We start from the raw sequence: 16,585 nt of genomic DNA on the forward strand, positions 1-16,585 counted from the left end.
GTACTTTAGAAGCCCCCGTGTTCCCTCTCCCAAACTGCATGCACCCCATTCATGGCTCAGTCCCAGAAGTAATATGTAGACTGAATTTTGGTCTAATAATTCCTTTGATTTCCAGATGACCAATATGTATTCTTCAAAACTCTCTTGTTTAGTTTAGATCAGGGGTGTCCAAACTGCGGCCCGCGGGCCAACAGCGGCCTATGATCCATTGTTAATTGGCCCGCAGCAAATTCCAAAAATATATTTAGTTTACTTCAATAAACCAGGTGAGGCAATACGTACTTCACCTCGAGTGAGTGGCCCGGCTCTTTGTGTATTTTACTGCATATGGCCCTTGGTGAAAAACGTTGAAAAAAGTTTGGACACCCCTGGTTTAGATGGTCCTAGAATTTTATTTAAAAGGTATCACGTATGAAATTTTCTTGATTTCTTTTAGCAAATATTATGTATTTTGAGATTTGTTTATGTTTGACTTGCATAGCTGATGTTGCTTTATTTTCATTGTTCTATAATTATTTCATTGTATGAATATACACCAGTTTATACATTCTATGGTGGATGAAAATTTGAGATATTTATTTTTTTATTATTATTGTTATGTACTGTTCAGCTGAGCTTGTTGTTACACATATCTATAATACACACTTAAGAATTTCATTACAGTGTATTTTTTGGAGTAGAATTACTAGCTATGCCTGTACTTAATTTTATTATATAGTGCCAGACTGTTTTCCAAATTGTGCCAATTTACACATCCAACAGCAGAGTATAAGAGTTCCTATTGTTTCAAATCTATTCCAACTCTTGTACTCTGGATTTTTAATTTTGTCAATCTCATGCTTTGGTAATCTAATCATATCTCCTTATGGATTTAATTTACTTTCCATGAATAGTAATGGAGTTGCTCACTTTTTCATTTGTTTATTGGTCACTTGGATTTCTTCCTTTGGAAATGCCTGTTCAGGTGTGTTATCTAGTTTTTCTACAGGTTTTTCTTTTAATTATTGATTTGTGGAGGGTTTTACATACTGTGAATATTAGACTGTCAGTTATAGGCAAACATCCTTTCCTATTTCTGGTTACTCTTTGTTATTGTGACTTTTACAAAGATCTTTACTGTTCTTAAATTTATCAATAATTTTACATTTTATTTATTAAATTATTAAATTATTTATTTATTTTTACATTTTAACTATTCCAATGTTATGAAAATACTCTCCTATGTCACCCTAAAATCTTTTTGAGGTTTGCCTTTCACATTTACATTTTTAACCCTTTTGAAATTATTTTTTTATTTAGGGGGTAAGACAAGAGTCATGTTTTTTTTTTTTTTTTCCTATATCCATACATAGTTATTTATAAAATTTAGATTTAGCTTGTCAAGTTTAATGGGAAATCCTTTGGCAGTTTTACTTGGATTTTTAATTAAATCTAAGGTATAAATCAACTTGGAGAGAACTGATATCTTTATAATATTGAATCTTACTATCCAAGATCATTTATTTAAGTTATCTGTAATGCTTTCTCATACAATTTTATAATTTTCTCCATAAATACCTCCCATGGTTTATTGGGTTTGTTGTTGTTAGTGATCTCATTTAAGAATATGTGCTATAAGTTTTTTAATACGTGTCCCTTACTAGGTTTTAAAAAAGTTTCTTTCTGTTATTAGTTTACTGGTGATTTCAATCATGAATAGATGCTTAATTTTATTCAATGCTTTTTCTGCATCTATTCAGATGATATGGCTTTATTTCTTCAACTGCTTAACTCTATTGACTTTCTAAAGCAAGTCATCCTTATACTGTATTTTTTGATAAACCCAACGTGATAATGGAGTATAATCTTTTTATACATTACTGAAATTGTTTAGCTAATTATTTTGGTAGGAATTAGAATCTGTAGTCATTAATAAAGTTGTCCTGTAATTTTCTTTTTCAGTCTCTCTGTATATGGTTTTGGTGTCCAGATAATGCTATTCTCATGAAATGACGTGAGGATTGCACCTTCTTTTTTGGTTATCCTTTTGTATTTATTTAATTATATCATGGTCTGAGAACATATTCTGTATGATAAGCCTTTACAAATTTTAAAGCTTATTGTGTTGACAGGCATTTCATTAATTTTAATAACTGTTTCATGTGAACTTATTTTTCCCCATAATTATTGATACACCATAACTCTTCTTGATCCTGCTTATGGTTTTGAGTTCCAAGGAAAGAAACCTGGGAATTAGGGCATGGAGAATATTCCCTAAAAATATAGTCTGTATTGTTGTTACATCTTAAAGGGGGAATAAAACGATTGGTCCCTTTCAAGAAGGGGCCAAAATATAGCTTTACTGACATTGAGTAATATGAAAAAAAGGGAGAATACGGTAATGGTTAATGGAAGATGTTCTTTTAAATAGTTCCATAATTTAGATTAAAATATGCAATTAATTTATTAATTTATACAATTTATAAATACAATAAAGCTTAGATGAGTGTAGTAGTGAGGCTCGAGTAGTTCTACCATAACGCAGTCTACTTTTGGATTTAAACAGAATTGATCTCTGTAACCAACAGCATATTGTGGAAATGACTGATGATGTGTGACTTCCAAGCCTAAGTAATAAAAAATATTGCAACTGCTGCCTTGCTTTGTTGGATCACTCACTCACTCTAGGGGAAGTAAGCTTCCATTTCCTAAAAACACTTTCACAGCCCTATAGAGAAGTTTATATGGCAATGAACTCAGGCCTCCTGCCAGCAGTGAGTGAGGAACTGAGACTTCCTGCTGTCAGCCATGCAGTAGGCCATTTTGGAAATGGATAGCCTCTGCCCTGGTATAGCCTTCAGTTGACGGAAGCCGTAGCCAACTTTTTCACCGTATCCTTGGAGAGACCCTGAGCCAGGAGCACTCAGCAAGTTTTTTATGGCTTTCTGATGCACAGAAACTGTGTGAGAACACAAACGTTTATTTTTATATTATGCTGGTAAATTTTGGGCAACTTATTTGCATAATAATACATATTTAATACAGTGAAATTTGAAGTGCTCTGGGATTCCATAAGAGAAGAGATCACACCCAATTTGGGGGTTCCAGGAAGAATCTACAGAGCATGTAGAAACAATAAAACAAATGGTGACCCCTGAATCCTGCAATCTTGGATATCGTATTTAAAAAAGTATAGAATTAAGAAATGGCTTTAGGAAGACAGATAGAACTGTATGAACTTGGAAGGACTGATATGTGAGGACAGACTAAACAGAAGGATTCAACAAGGCCCTGTAAAAAATGTCAAGGGAAATCATCCAAGTCCACAGAGTCATGTTTACATTTAAAAGAGACAATTAAGCTTCCATATTCAAATTCCAGAATGTTAGAATGAAGGACCACATTAAGTTTGAGTGATGATGTCGTTTTTAGAAGCCAATATACAATGTCTTTTTATCTCAACTCCACATTCAGAAACAACAGAGAAATAAGATGTGAGTGATCAATGCATAGAAATCAACCTGTTATTTTGATCAAGCTGAATGTAGAATATGACTTTAATCCTCGTTTAAAAGGACTTCCTTACATTTCCTCCTGTGATAGGATAGACTTACACGAATAGTCATAGCTATCCAATAAAAACAGGAAGAAAGGGGATGAGCTTAACATGCTCAGTTGTTCCTCCCTGGGAAGGAGCGAATAAGAAGGTGGGGCAAGACACCAGGCTTCCCCTAACTGGAGCTCCTTTACATGGGGATATGAGACTGGGAAATATAAGGCTTAATAAATGGGATACATTTAGAATGATGAAAGGAAGTACTGTTTCACAAGGAGAAAGTGGACTTATGCCTGGGAATTCTATTTCAAAAGTAATAATTCAATTTTAAACAAATTCCATTAAATTTATGATGATGGTTCTGACTAGGCATGTTGTCAGCTTCTAAAGTATTATCCGTAGGAATGAGCCATATGAACAATCATTGAGAAACAAGCCATTAGCGCTAGAATGAAATAATGAAATTTAAAGGGTTTAGTGTCAAGTAGCCCAGGCATGTTTAATTTAAAAACTGCCGTAGATGTTGGATAGGAAAGAGAAAATCTTCCTTTGTTTGGCTCATGATCCTCTTTGAGAATCTAATGAAACTTTTAAACTTCTATCTACGAAATGGATTTACACAAAAATGTCCTCTAGTATTTTCTTTTGGGGGGAGTGGGTCATGCACATATCAAAGCATATATACGGAATCAAGCATTATCCTTCTGCGGGAAAAGTTTTAAACCTTCATGTAGGAATAGGGAGGGTAGGGAGAAGAAGCAAAGGAACTATCTCATTTTGTGATGCTGAGGTAGGGTGGGGAGAGGCAAGCAATAAAGAGCTATTACTATGAAAAATGGCCCAAGATCATTTTCCTCAAGGGAATTTCCTTCCTATGGTATAGCCAGGCTTTTCAGTTAGGAGGAAGGAAGCATGGAAATACGGCATCATATTCTGAATCATTTTTCTGCGTTTCTCACTCAGAAATGGGGCCCATATTGAACTACCTTACCTTCTTTGACCATTATCAAATAGCTGGAAAGAAACAGCAAAAATCATGAGACACTCAGGTTGGCCACGGTCCGTGGCATTGCTTCACAGTGAATTAGAAAGGAAAATGTCATGCTAGGATTTTCACCTTTAACCTTTGGGGCTGTCATCAAGAAGGGCAATAATATCTGACAGAGTGAAGCTAGGCCTACTATTCTCAATGTTAGTCTGAACTTCATGTCTGGCTTAGGATAGAAACATATATATCATTGGTACAGTTTTTTCCAAAACTATTTATTCAGTGCATTAATTCTGATGAATCTCACTGTTCCTTGACTTGGACAAGTGTCTTATTCACACACAACATTAATTTCTTTATCAGAAGCAGCTTAGTAAAGTGAAAGTCACTGGACTTGCAGTTAAGCAATCTGATGTTCTAGCTAGGTGATCTCAGGGAAATCATTTTCTCTCTCTGAAAATATACCAATAAAATGAGATAATATCTTTTTAGGGTATTATAGGAAGTTAAAAAATTACAACAGAATGTTAAAATGGGATTCTAGCTCACTTTTGGTTGTGGTATCCAAAAAGCTGAGGGGGGAAGAAAGAGTGGGATTTCCTCTTGTTTTCCAAAGTGAGGTGGTAGACTTATACGATATTTGCGAAAGAGGTTGCTACAAAATGGTTTTTCCTATTTTAATCCAATAAAAGGATTGATGTCAATTGGGTGAAGGAGAAGCACCTTTGAAGCACCTGCCTTTGTTTTTATCCAAGAAATAGGAAACAACTCCTACTGAATGGGTTTGACAGCATGTGGGTGAAGATAAAATTATTTTCTGATTATATCCTTTTCTTTCAGTTTAGTGGTTATAATATCAATGTTATGGAACAAAGTGTTTATTGACCTGAATCTATAGAATGTGTGTATTTGTGTTAGGTATCTTCCATCAGCTCCCCAGATCCTCTCTCCGCCTTTTCTCACCCCACTTTCAGTCTGGGAAGCTAACTTCTCTGGATCACAGAAAATTTCCTGTGCACCCTGCCTTTGGTTTGGGACAGGCAATGGGTGGCCTTGGCAGGAAAAACTAAAAAGATGACAAGAAGTGAGGTCAGAATAATTTTCCCCTGACTCCTTCCTTATGAGATGACTGTCCTCTGACCCAAAGTCACTACTCCACTCAAGGCATCCGACTTCTCAGACCCGGGCCCCAAGCTGTTGTGCCATCCATTATGATTTGCCTATATCCAGTTTTCTGCAAACAGTCTTGCTGTGAATAAACCCTTCTTAAATTTTCCTATTTCAAATGTACTGCCTGTATCCTGGGCACCGTGACTGACACGGTGACATTACCTGCTTTGCCAATCTCAAAGTATTAATAGGATAATTAAAACTGTACCAGTTGTGAAAATGTTTCTGTTAATTAAATGCAAATATAAAGTATTTTTATTGTTGTTATTGCTTTTGCAAGGTATTTTCCGTCTTATGTGAAGGAAGGAGGTAAGAAGACATGCTTTAGAAAAATTCCAGGCAAATTATCAACATCTTCTAATATTAATGGCTAGTAGATAGTATTTTGTCAGGAATATCATCATATCTGTTTCCTTGTATTTGTGTAAATAGGACAACCATTCATTAACTTCAGGCTATAATCAAGTGAATGGAATGAAGAAAATATTTGGGACTTTGAAGCACAGTTGAGTTAACTTTACCCTGAGAGTTGAAGTAATTTGCACATCCATCTCAAACTGAAGCAAGTGTCATATTCAGATGAAAAAATATATATTAATAATTAAAAATATATTTATAATATAAAATGGAAAACAGTAGATGGTACTTTGCTAATTTTAATGTATCTGACATAGACTTTGCCTTGTTTAACTGTTTATGTTTGTTTTCATTTTTATTTTCCCCAGCTGTTCATTCCTTCTTCCATTTTCATCTCTTATGGACCTTTTCAAAAGCAGAGTTTAAAATTTTTCTTTTCTGAATATTTTATAGTAATTGAAAACAAAACAATGCATTTCATATGCTTGAGTCTCAGAGTTTTAAAATTTGGAGTCATGTACCATTGTAATTCAGGAATCCATGATTGTGGATGGGAAAATGTTGTATCTTTTGTTTCATTGCACTCTAATTGAAATACAGCATTTGCTTTAATTATGAAGGTAGAGAATACATCAAAATAGTATTAGTAATACCTAGACCTCTGTGACAAATAAAAACCACAGATACTTTCAGATCACATTTTCATCATTTCAGATACTTTGAAATTGTTTTTATGTTCAGTACTATTTGAAATTGTTTTTACACCCATCTCTTAGATCTTATTTTATGTATTAATAAAGGAGCATATATATTGTCATATTACAAATTAATTGTTACTTTGATAATTTTGTTTTTATATATTGCTAACCTTTGAACAGTCATGAATTTTATCCATTTAAAAATAATATTCTGAGGGGTGGCTAGAGGGCTCAGTTGGTTAGAACGTGAGTTCTTAAGAACAAGGTTGCCAGCTCGATTCCCACATTGGTCAGTGAACTGCACCCTCCACAACTAGATTGAAAACAACAGCTTGACTTGGAACTGAGCTGCGGCCCCCCACAGCTAGATTGAAAAACAACAACTTGACACCATGGAAAAACACACCGTTCCCCAATATTCCCCAATAAAAAAAAAAATAATAATATTCTGAGAAGGGATCCACAGGTTTCACCAATTGCCAAAGTGTTCTGTGACACAAAACAAGCTTATGAATCATGGGATGAAGTGATAGATAAGATCTTTAGGGCTACAATAAGGAAACTGGATCTCAGACTTATAACTTCTTGCTGAGTATGAGAAAATAGAAAATGCATGCCTGAGAACGAGAAAACTTGATGGAATGTACATGAAAACCACAGGTATTTATTATAAGCAACAAAGAGTTTGTGTACATTCATGCTTGTTAAGGTAACAAGATAATTCCTGATTTTGTAAAAAATTCAGAAACAAATAAGGAAAGACTAAAGCTATCCGGATTAAAGGATCAAAGCTATTATTTCATGTAATGTGTTAAAAGAGCAGCAAATAACCTTGGGTACAGCTCTGCCAAGCAAAATTCCTATAATTTTTTATGAACTTCTTTTTACAAAATAGATGTTACTAAATACATGAAAATTTTCATTTCAATCCTGTGATTTTATTATATATATATTTAAATAATATTGAAACATCTTTGTAACGGATGATAGAAAAATTTAATCTTAAGTCTCATTTGAGTTACCATTATACTTTGAAAAAAAAATCTAAAATTATTTTTATGCTAAAATTCAAGAATAAGTATAGAAATATTTTATGCAATAGCTATCACTTATTCCCATTGTTTTCCAATATACAAGCAAATTTAATATTTGCTTTACGACCAAGAATAGGAATTTCTATATAAAAAAATGAATGTTAAAAAAAATCTCACAGGAAAACCCTTGGAATGTAATTTGAAGGAGTAAAATGTCAACTATCAAAAAATAAAAATAAAAAAAGATAAAGAAATTACATACAAATAAGAAAATTATTAATTTGTATACATCTTTCTAAATAAATCCTAACTAACACAATCCTGACATTGAACGTCACCTTTGTTAAGTCACAAAGTACAAAGAAGCAGTCTCTGTTTTCTAATTGCAGTCATGAAGTGAGATAAAGAATCTAGATTAGGGAAAATCTTCAATTTGTCAAGTTCGTGGGTAAACTGTGCAAATGCATCAACTGTCCTTAATACCTCCAGCCTTCTGGAAGTACTTGGAGGCGAAGGGAAAGGTAGAGAAAAAGTTGATTATATTTGCAATTCTGTTTTACAGGTAATGTTGGGTTCTTCCTTCAATAGACATATAATGCTGTTTTTCCTCTTGTGTTGTTGGCAGTAATTGGCGATCATTGTGCAGATCCATCGTTTCATTAGGATTTGCCAAATAAAGGTATGCTAATTCTATCATTTATCTACTTGAATAGTTCTACCTCATCTACTAATTCTATCATTTCTTCATTGCATTAGCTGTTACATTTCTATAAAGAGAAAATATCACCTCATCTATTATTAGTTATTTAGTGGTGCAGTCTGCCAAAGAAAAGTAGGCTTAATGTTCTGTTTATTTACAAGTATTTCAAATAATGAATTGATAACTAGCATTCTCCAAAGATGACTAATCAGTCTTTAAAAAAAATATCACTTAAAATTCAGAGTTTTAAACACATTTGATGAGTTGTAGTTAAAGTGCGTATTGATTCTTAGATTGTTGTACTTTGGCCAGTGGGAACCTCTTCTAACTGGTTCTTGAGTCCTTTTGACCTGACCTTAATTATAGCAACCTTTCCTCTTCTCAGGCATGACAGGATATTCAAGCTCAATTTGTACATTTTCTGCCCCAACTCTTTTTGGAGAAACTCTAGTTCCTTTAAGTGAGAAATGATATTTAGAGATGTCAATTTGGGCACTAAATTACCCTTGAATAGGTGATGGTTTTGCAGAATTTTCAATATACAGACTGAATTATGACCTCATACTAATAGCAATTCAGAAACATGAGTTCATATTAATATAAATGTTCCATGGACATTTAAAAATCATGGGATATTTAAGTATCAGGAGTTTTTATTTTAACATGTCCAACTTAAAACTTTATCACATTTTTAATCCATGTTCTGAATCCCAGTTCTTATTAGCACCAAGAATGGCAGAACTAGAATATCAAATAAATACTTATTTGCTTTCTCCACAGAACACAATCAACAATCTCAGAATAGCAATACCAACAGTATAATTTCTCAAAATAATTTTAAGATTTGTTTCTTATATTTTTCATATATTTCACTAGGTATACACAGTCAAATTATTTTATATCATCACTTGGGGTAAATCTTCGTGGTACAGTAATGCCATCAACTGGAATATATATGTTTAAGTGATTTTGTTTCATTATTTTTAATACTTAGGTATAAAATGTTTTTTTGTTGTTATATCACTTATAAAATATTTAAATGGTTCCAAAGACAATACAAGATATATTCAAATAAGTCTAGTTTTTACTTTTGATCCCTTTACTCTGTTTTTAATCTTTCATTATAGGTAACTACTTAGAAATATTTCATATTTATTCATTTCCTTACTTTTAAAATACAAGCATTTTTGTATTTGTATTAACATTTTTAAACAGTAGCATACCATACTCACATTTATCCGTCTTTCTATCACTAATTAACATCATAAATCTCACTCTGTAGTAGTACATAGAGATATCCCTCATTCTTTTTTATAGCTGTATATAGTACTCCATTGTGTGAGTGTAATTGTTTATTCAACCATACCCCTTTTGATCAACATTTGTGTATTTTGCTGTTACAAATAGTTCTACAGTGAATAGCCTTATACACACTTTTTTAAAACATGCTTTTGCTAGTGAGAATTTTAAAAGCAGGAATTCTGAGCTAAATGATATGTACATATGTAACATTGCTGGATATTGTATTGCCACGTTCACCTCCACATGGGTTCCATTTTTCGTTCTAATCAGCAACATATGGGAATACCTTTTCCTCTCAGTCTCACTAATTATTTTTTTCTTTTTTATGGAGTTTTGTCATTTTAACATGTAAAAAACAACATATCAGTAAAGTTTAGTATGCATTTTTTCTCATTATGAGAATGGTTAGCATCGTTTTACATGGCTAAGAGTCATTTGCAATTTTTTTCCCATAAACTATTTTTTACTCCATCTTTATAGTTTTGTTCTTTTTCTTAATTTTCAAAAATTCTTCATATACTAAAGATATTAACACTTTGTCTTTGATATGAGTTGCAAAGATTTTTCTAATTTATTCTTTTTTCTTTTTACTTTCCTTTATAGTATCTTTTGCCATCGAAAACTTTAAAACATGTAATCAAATTTATTTATTTTTTTACCTTATTATTTTTTTTTTTGAAATTTACATCAGGATTTGGAAGACTTTACCTATTTTCTGTCTGTACAGAAAGAATTTCACCAATGTTTCTTTTGTACCTATATGGGTTCATCTGTCTTCCACTTAAATTTCTGATTCATTTTGAATTAACCATAATGTATAGTTTGAGAATGGATAAATTTTATCATCTTTCTTTCCACATCCCAAAATCACTTCTTCAAAAGGTATTTTGAATCTTTTTAATCACTAATATGAGATGCTCATTTAAAAAAAAATCTTAAAATTACATATATAATTGAGTTTATTTGTTGAACTTCTGTTCTGGTTTTTTTTTTTTGTTTGTTTTTTTTTTTGGTTCACCCATGGCTGTCATTGTGCTTTTGAAAGAAGGGAAAATAAAATATTTAAAAATATTTGGTAGGGCTCATCTTTCTTCTTCTTTTCAGGATTTTCCCGGCTATGCTAGTTTTCAATTCTTTCAAATCATCTTTACAATACGTCGTAAGCTCCAAAGAAGCTGATGGTACCTTTTGTTGGAATTGTGTTGTTTGTAATTTAACTTAGGAACAGCTGATGTTTTTCTGCTTTTGAATCTTTTAATGCAAGATCATAGTATGTGACTCCATTTGTGCAAATCTACTTTTTGTATTTTAGCATTATTTTTTATAGTTTTTCTCTTATGTTCTTTGAACAGTCTTTGTGAGCTTTATGTCTACACATTTTCCTATCTTTAGATGATTACAAATGAGGTCTTCTATCTGATTTCTGTTTGTATATAGAAGGGCTATTAGCTTTACATGGTTATGTTTTTCATATTTTTATCCAAAGAGTTTTGTCATCTTAGTTTTTCCATTGATTATCTTGGTTTTCCAACTTGTCATTTGTAAATAAACATAGTTTTATTTCTTCCTTTTCAATTCTTATGCCTTTAAACGTTTCCTGTTGTCTAAACTTATGTCAAAATTGTATTGGAAATATGGTTCTGGTTTTTTGTTGTTTTTGTTGTTCATCATTTTAGTAAAGTTTCCAGTATATTTCACTATGAAGCAAAATAGTGACTTTTGGGCTGAGGAACACACACTCACACACACACACACACACACACACACACACACACACACACAGCATGTTAAGAAAGTATCTGTCAATTCTTATTTTGTTCACTTTTTTAAAAATATGAATAAATGTTACACTCTGTCAAATACCTTTTTTTGCCATCTATGGATATGATCACATGCTTTTTCTCTTTACTCTATTACTATGATAGATCATATTGAAGGCATTTCGTATATTGAATCACACTTTCCTGGAAAAAACCCACTGGTTAAGACATGTTATATTTATGTAATACATATTTGGCATATGTGCTTCTATGCTATTATGAATTCACATATATTTATATGTAACATTTACATATTGATTTTCAAATTATTTAGTAGTTGCAAGAACCAGAATTCAAAGAAATAATATTTATTAAAAGGTACAATATTTTCTCCACTTATCTCTTGGATTTCCATGGCTTTCTTTATAAATTGCTCTTTAAACATATCTCATCTTGCTTTACGTTATAATTTATTATAAATATTTCTATGTTTCTTATTAGATGTGGTTTCTTTGAGGGACAGAGACTATAGTTTCCTCCTTTTCCTTTTCTTTCACCATAGTCTAATGCAGTGCCTAGAACATAAATGCAACTCATTTGTATTTCTTTAATTAAAATAGGGTCCGAATTTCAAAATACAGGTGTGAGATTATTTTTTAAGTAGAATAAATTATAGTCACAAAGTGATGATTTTATTTTCTAGTGTCGCTTTGAGAATCTTGCAGAACAGAAGTCTAGCAAATTGCATCTTGTATGCTGAGACTCACTGAGCATACAAAGTCATGCGCAAGCACAAATCCTAGAACTCCAGATAACCAGGCCAAGACTGAAGCAAAGGATGTGGAGATGAATGAACAAAGAAATGGAGTGCCAGATTATGAAGTCCTTCATAGGGTTTCCTTAAGAAGTTTGCTTTTATTTTGTAAGCAATGGGACATTTTCACAGAAAGATTTTTGTGTTAGATGATCTCTGTGGTAGAAGAATATAGGATACATTCATGATAAAGGGATGGTGATAGTGGTGGAAGTGGAGATGAGGAAAGACTAGAGAAATAAAACAGGCAGAAAAGATAATTTAGGCCAGAATTAAGAAAGCCTTAAGAGGAAAGAATATTCTGGAAATATTTAACATATAAAACAAATAGAATTTAGAGAATTTAGTGAAAAATAGAATGTTCATAGTGAGCAGAAGAAATCCTATTGAGCAAAAGGAATCTTAGTAAATTCCCCAAATTCTAGACTTTGGTAACTGAATGGCCTCTTTTGCCATTGCTAATATGAAATTTATAGCGTGAGGAACAGATATGGAGGGGGTAGAAAAATGAAGCGCTTGGAATGAGTGTTTTAAAGTACATCAATGGCTCACTGGAGATTTACTTTAATTCTATTATTGTAATTAGAAGCTTATAAAGTACTCATTTGATTTTTTATGAAGGTAGGTAATTTTCCCCATTTTACAGATAAATGCGTTGAAGATCACAAAGGATAAGATTCTGTACAAGTTACATGACTAGAAAGCATCAGAACGTGGACTTAAACACACTTGTTCTGACTCTAAGTTCTAAGAAATCACTACGTCTTGGTATAGGAAAATTCAATCATTCACATAATTGGAAAGCTTTGTATCGTGGGTAAAAAATAAAATGGTGTTCCTGTTACCTCTAATAAACAGAAAACTCAATTCACCAGAACGGGTATCCCATAGCTCACTTCCTAAATGATGTAATGTCTTACAATAAGTATTTTATATATGCATGCAACAGAAGCTTTCTCAGGAAACATTATGACAAAAGTATGAATTCATGCATACTCTAGCAATCATTTTGCTCCCTAAAAAGTTATATCCAAAATCAATCTATTAAACTTATAAGTTAGCTAACACATTGTCAGATCTGCTTTCCGACAAGATTTTGTTTTGTAATTTTTTATGTGGAATTCTCTGTTTCTGAACCCCAAATGGAAGAATTAGAAAATGAAAATATTTCTTCTCCAAATGCTCACTTACCTCTGTTTACCTTTGTGATCTACAGAGCCAGCGGAGAGTCTGTCTAGGGGAGAACCAAAACCAGAGAAGCTCCTTTTCTTCTTTGTTTCAATCACATCATTCTCCAGAGATACAAGTTCATCAAGAAGCATGAGTTTTGCTGCCAGATCAGTGGCTGATTTTTCTTCCCTGGCTGTGGGTGGTGACTGCACATCTCTGACTTCAGAATCAAAAACCTGTTGGGCAAGCAAGGTGATTCCATTCATTAAGAAAAAGAAATCTCAAGTATGTGCAATCATTTGCACTTGGCTTTTGCTATCCTTAGCTGACATGCCTGTCAGGAAACTTGATCTCTTGTGGAGTTAACATCCAGAGAGAAAGACTGTGGGGGCAAAAACACATAGAGGTAGGTATACCCACGGGAAATTAAAGGAAAACCAAGCCAAACATAAACACACATTTACCAAAATTCCAAGACTGCCTCTAAAATTTAGTACATTAACTGGTCATTCTTTCAGATTCTTTTCCAGTTTGCATCTTTCCTTCTCATTGCCGTAGCAGTTTAGCTATATGTCTTTAATCACTGCGTTCGCTATATGTTCCTTTGTATTAGAATGGTGACAATATATTTGTACTGTAAAATATATATTATTTTGTCAGTAACTTGAAAGCAATGACTATGTCTAAGTAGTCTTTTATTTGCTCTATTCAGTGCCTATCCCAGTATTTTGCTCAGAGTTGGTACTCAATAAATGTGTCATAAATATTTATTGAATTAATTCTGAATTAAACTAAACTTCATGATGTTTTTCACCACTTATTCATTCCTTATTGATTGAAGCCACTAAGCATCCACTATGTACCAGGTTCTGCATTAGGCCTAAGGGATAGAAAAATGAACAAAATCCAGTCTTTGCCCTCAGGGAGCTTACCATCTCCATTCATGATTTATTAACAGGCATTACCAAGTGTCTGCAATGAATCAGAGCTATCCCGATGACTTTATTGTCCCATGTAAAATTTCTTACCTGTTTATTTGTCTGTTACACATATTACCACTTTGTCTACATCGTAAAAGTATGGGTGTCCAGTTTGTGAAGTTTGTCTTCTCGTTTCCTAGACTCAATCACAGTATTTTTTTAAATGCTCCTACTAACAACTTTGAGTTATTGTGCAGGCCAGGAAGTGCTTCTTTTTTAAGAACCTTAGAATATCCCCTATGGGAAGAAATTTAGCTCCAGGGATCTCTTTGCTTTTCCCCTTTAATTAAATTCTCCACGTGCCAGGTTTTTGGTCTCTTTTTCTTCACTTCCTGCCTTTCTTCTTGAATTATTTTTTCCATTTTCTTATTTTCTCCAATAAAACAAAAGAGTAGCGGTTTCCAAGCCTTTTCAGCATTGACTCCAGCAACTCTCTTTTGAAATACTTATAGTCTGACACATAGACTCAAAACTATCGAGGCCCCTGTTTTCCAAACCAATCAAATCTGCAATAAGTCTGCTCAGTTCTTCCTGGGAAATCTCTTGTTTCTGCTCTTTCTGATTCCCATCAGCAGTGACTTTTATCAGGTCTTCTTCACTGCTTAGTGTACACTCTTAATCACCTAATAACTTGTTTTTCTATCTTCTCTATCCCTCTCTTTTCTATCCTAACCTGAATATTGCCACAAAGTTAATTATCCCTCAACACCACTTTCATATAAAAAGAAAATTAAGACTCTCTTACTTACAGCTCTTTGTTACTTACAGTGCAAATTACACAATATGGTTCCAAACTGCTCTTAAAACCTCAACTTCTATCACTTCCTTATATAAGACTGACAACCGAAACTGGAGAAGGGAAGAATGCTATGATCATGAAAAGAAACTCTAAAGAGCAGGAGACAAACATTCAAAGGGCAAAGATAGATCTTTTATTATCTCTCAGAACGTCCTCCAAAACATGTCATTCGTACAAAACAGAGTTTTGTTTTTCTTTAAAGATATTAGTAAATCTCAAAAAACATTATAGAACTCATACAAAACTTGTTCTTTGGTAAATGCATTTCAAACTCTTACTTTATGTTATTTAAGAAGTACAAAGAAAATGTATTTCTAAGAAGATCAAATAAACCAAATTAGTCTTTCTGTGAAGATGTCTTCACATTTCCTTTGTACTTTAGTCATGGCAGGAGGAAAACATTTGTACAGCAACAAGAATTTTGGCCAAAACTACTCAAATTTGACATGTAAATAATTTCAAATTTCACATAAAGCACTTTAACTTTATGTGATTGGTTTAATTATAAATTTGGCTGAAATAAAAATAAATTCTTTCTTATGATTTTTTTTATTTTTGTTCAAGGAATGCATATCTTTGTTTTTACTTCCAGTTTTCCATTTTTTTTTAATTTTTTTTTTTTTATTTCCTGTTTTTCTCTGATTCCACAGTGAGGACATGACAAAAAAAAAAAAAAAGCTGACTTCCCTGATTTTGTATTATCAAGCCATCTCCCCATTTGTAGCAGCACCTGCTTCTGACATTAGTAGAAATGACTTATGTTCATACAGAGCATATAGGGTCCCTTACGTGGGTTTCCATTACCTCTGTGGCTGCATCCACTGAGAGCACTTTGCCTGAGCTCCACAACATCAACGTCACAGCCAGGATCAAATGTGCACTTGCTAATCTCCAGTCCAGCATCTAAGGGGCACACACATCATGGTTAACCTTTATTAGCTTGGCACATAAAGATAGAAAACAAAACTCCAATACAGCTTGTTATATGCCGATGATAAACCATATTATTCAGCTTCTATATGCTGCAACGCACCTTTTCAAAACTTAACTACTAGTTAATACAATCTGTCAATCTCCCAGAATGAATTCTATCAAGGTTTCATTTCCATGGAAAAATAGATTGGTGTTATACAGCTATCATCATAATTTCATTCAGAGTAACCCAAGTCTGAGAAAAATTTGAGTTTATTGTTTGACTGTCTAATTTAGGGATTACAGACTCACATACTTAAGGGGAAATGCATAAAATTGGTCAGGTATGACAGAATAAGGCCTGGT

The 16,585-nt window shown here is 33.0% G+C and overlaps 1 protein-coding gene across 4 annotated transcripts in view; it reads right to left on the reverse strand.

Moving 5' to 3' along the window:
• OSTN (osteocrin) overlaps positions 1-16,585 on the reverse strand; it is a 39,897-nt gene that overhangs the window by 11,773 nt on the left and 11,539 nt on the right. For all 4 annotated transcript variants that reach the window (XM_033123287.1, XM_033123314.1, XM_033123297.1 and 1 more), the window contains 2 exons: positions 16,112-16,210; positions 13,550-13,764 (listed from right to left, as the gene is read on the reverse strand). In XM_033123287.1, the coding sequence (XP_032979178.1) occupies positions 13,550-13,764; positions 16,112-16,210 (314 nt within the window). The remainder of the gene's footprint in view (positions 1-13,549; positions 13,765-16,111; positions 16,211-16,585) is intronic.

Source organism: Rhinolophus ferrumequinum, chromosome 2 (genome assembly GCF_004115265.2).
Source record: "Rhinolophus ferrumequinum isolate MPI-CBG mRhiFer1 chromosome 2, mRhiFer1_v1.p, whole genome shotgun sequence".
NCBI classification, from domain to species: domain Eukaryota; kingdom Metazoa; phylum Chordata; class Mammalia; order Chiroptera; family Rhinolophidae; genus Rhinolophus; species Rhinolophus ferrumequinum.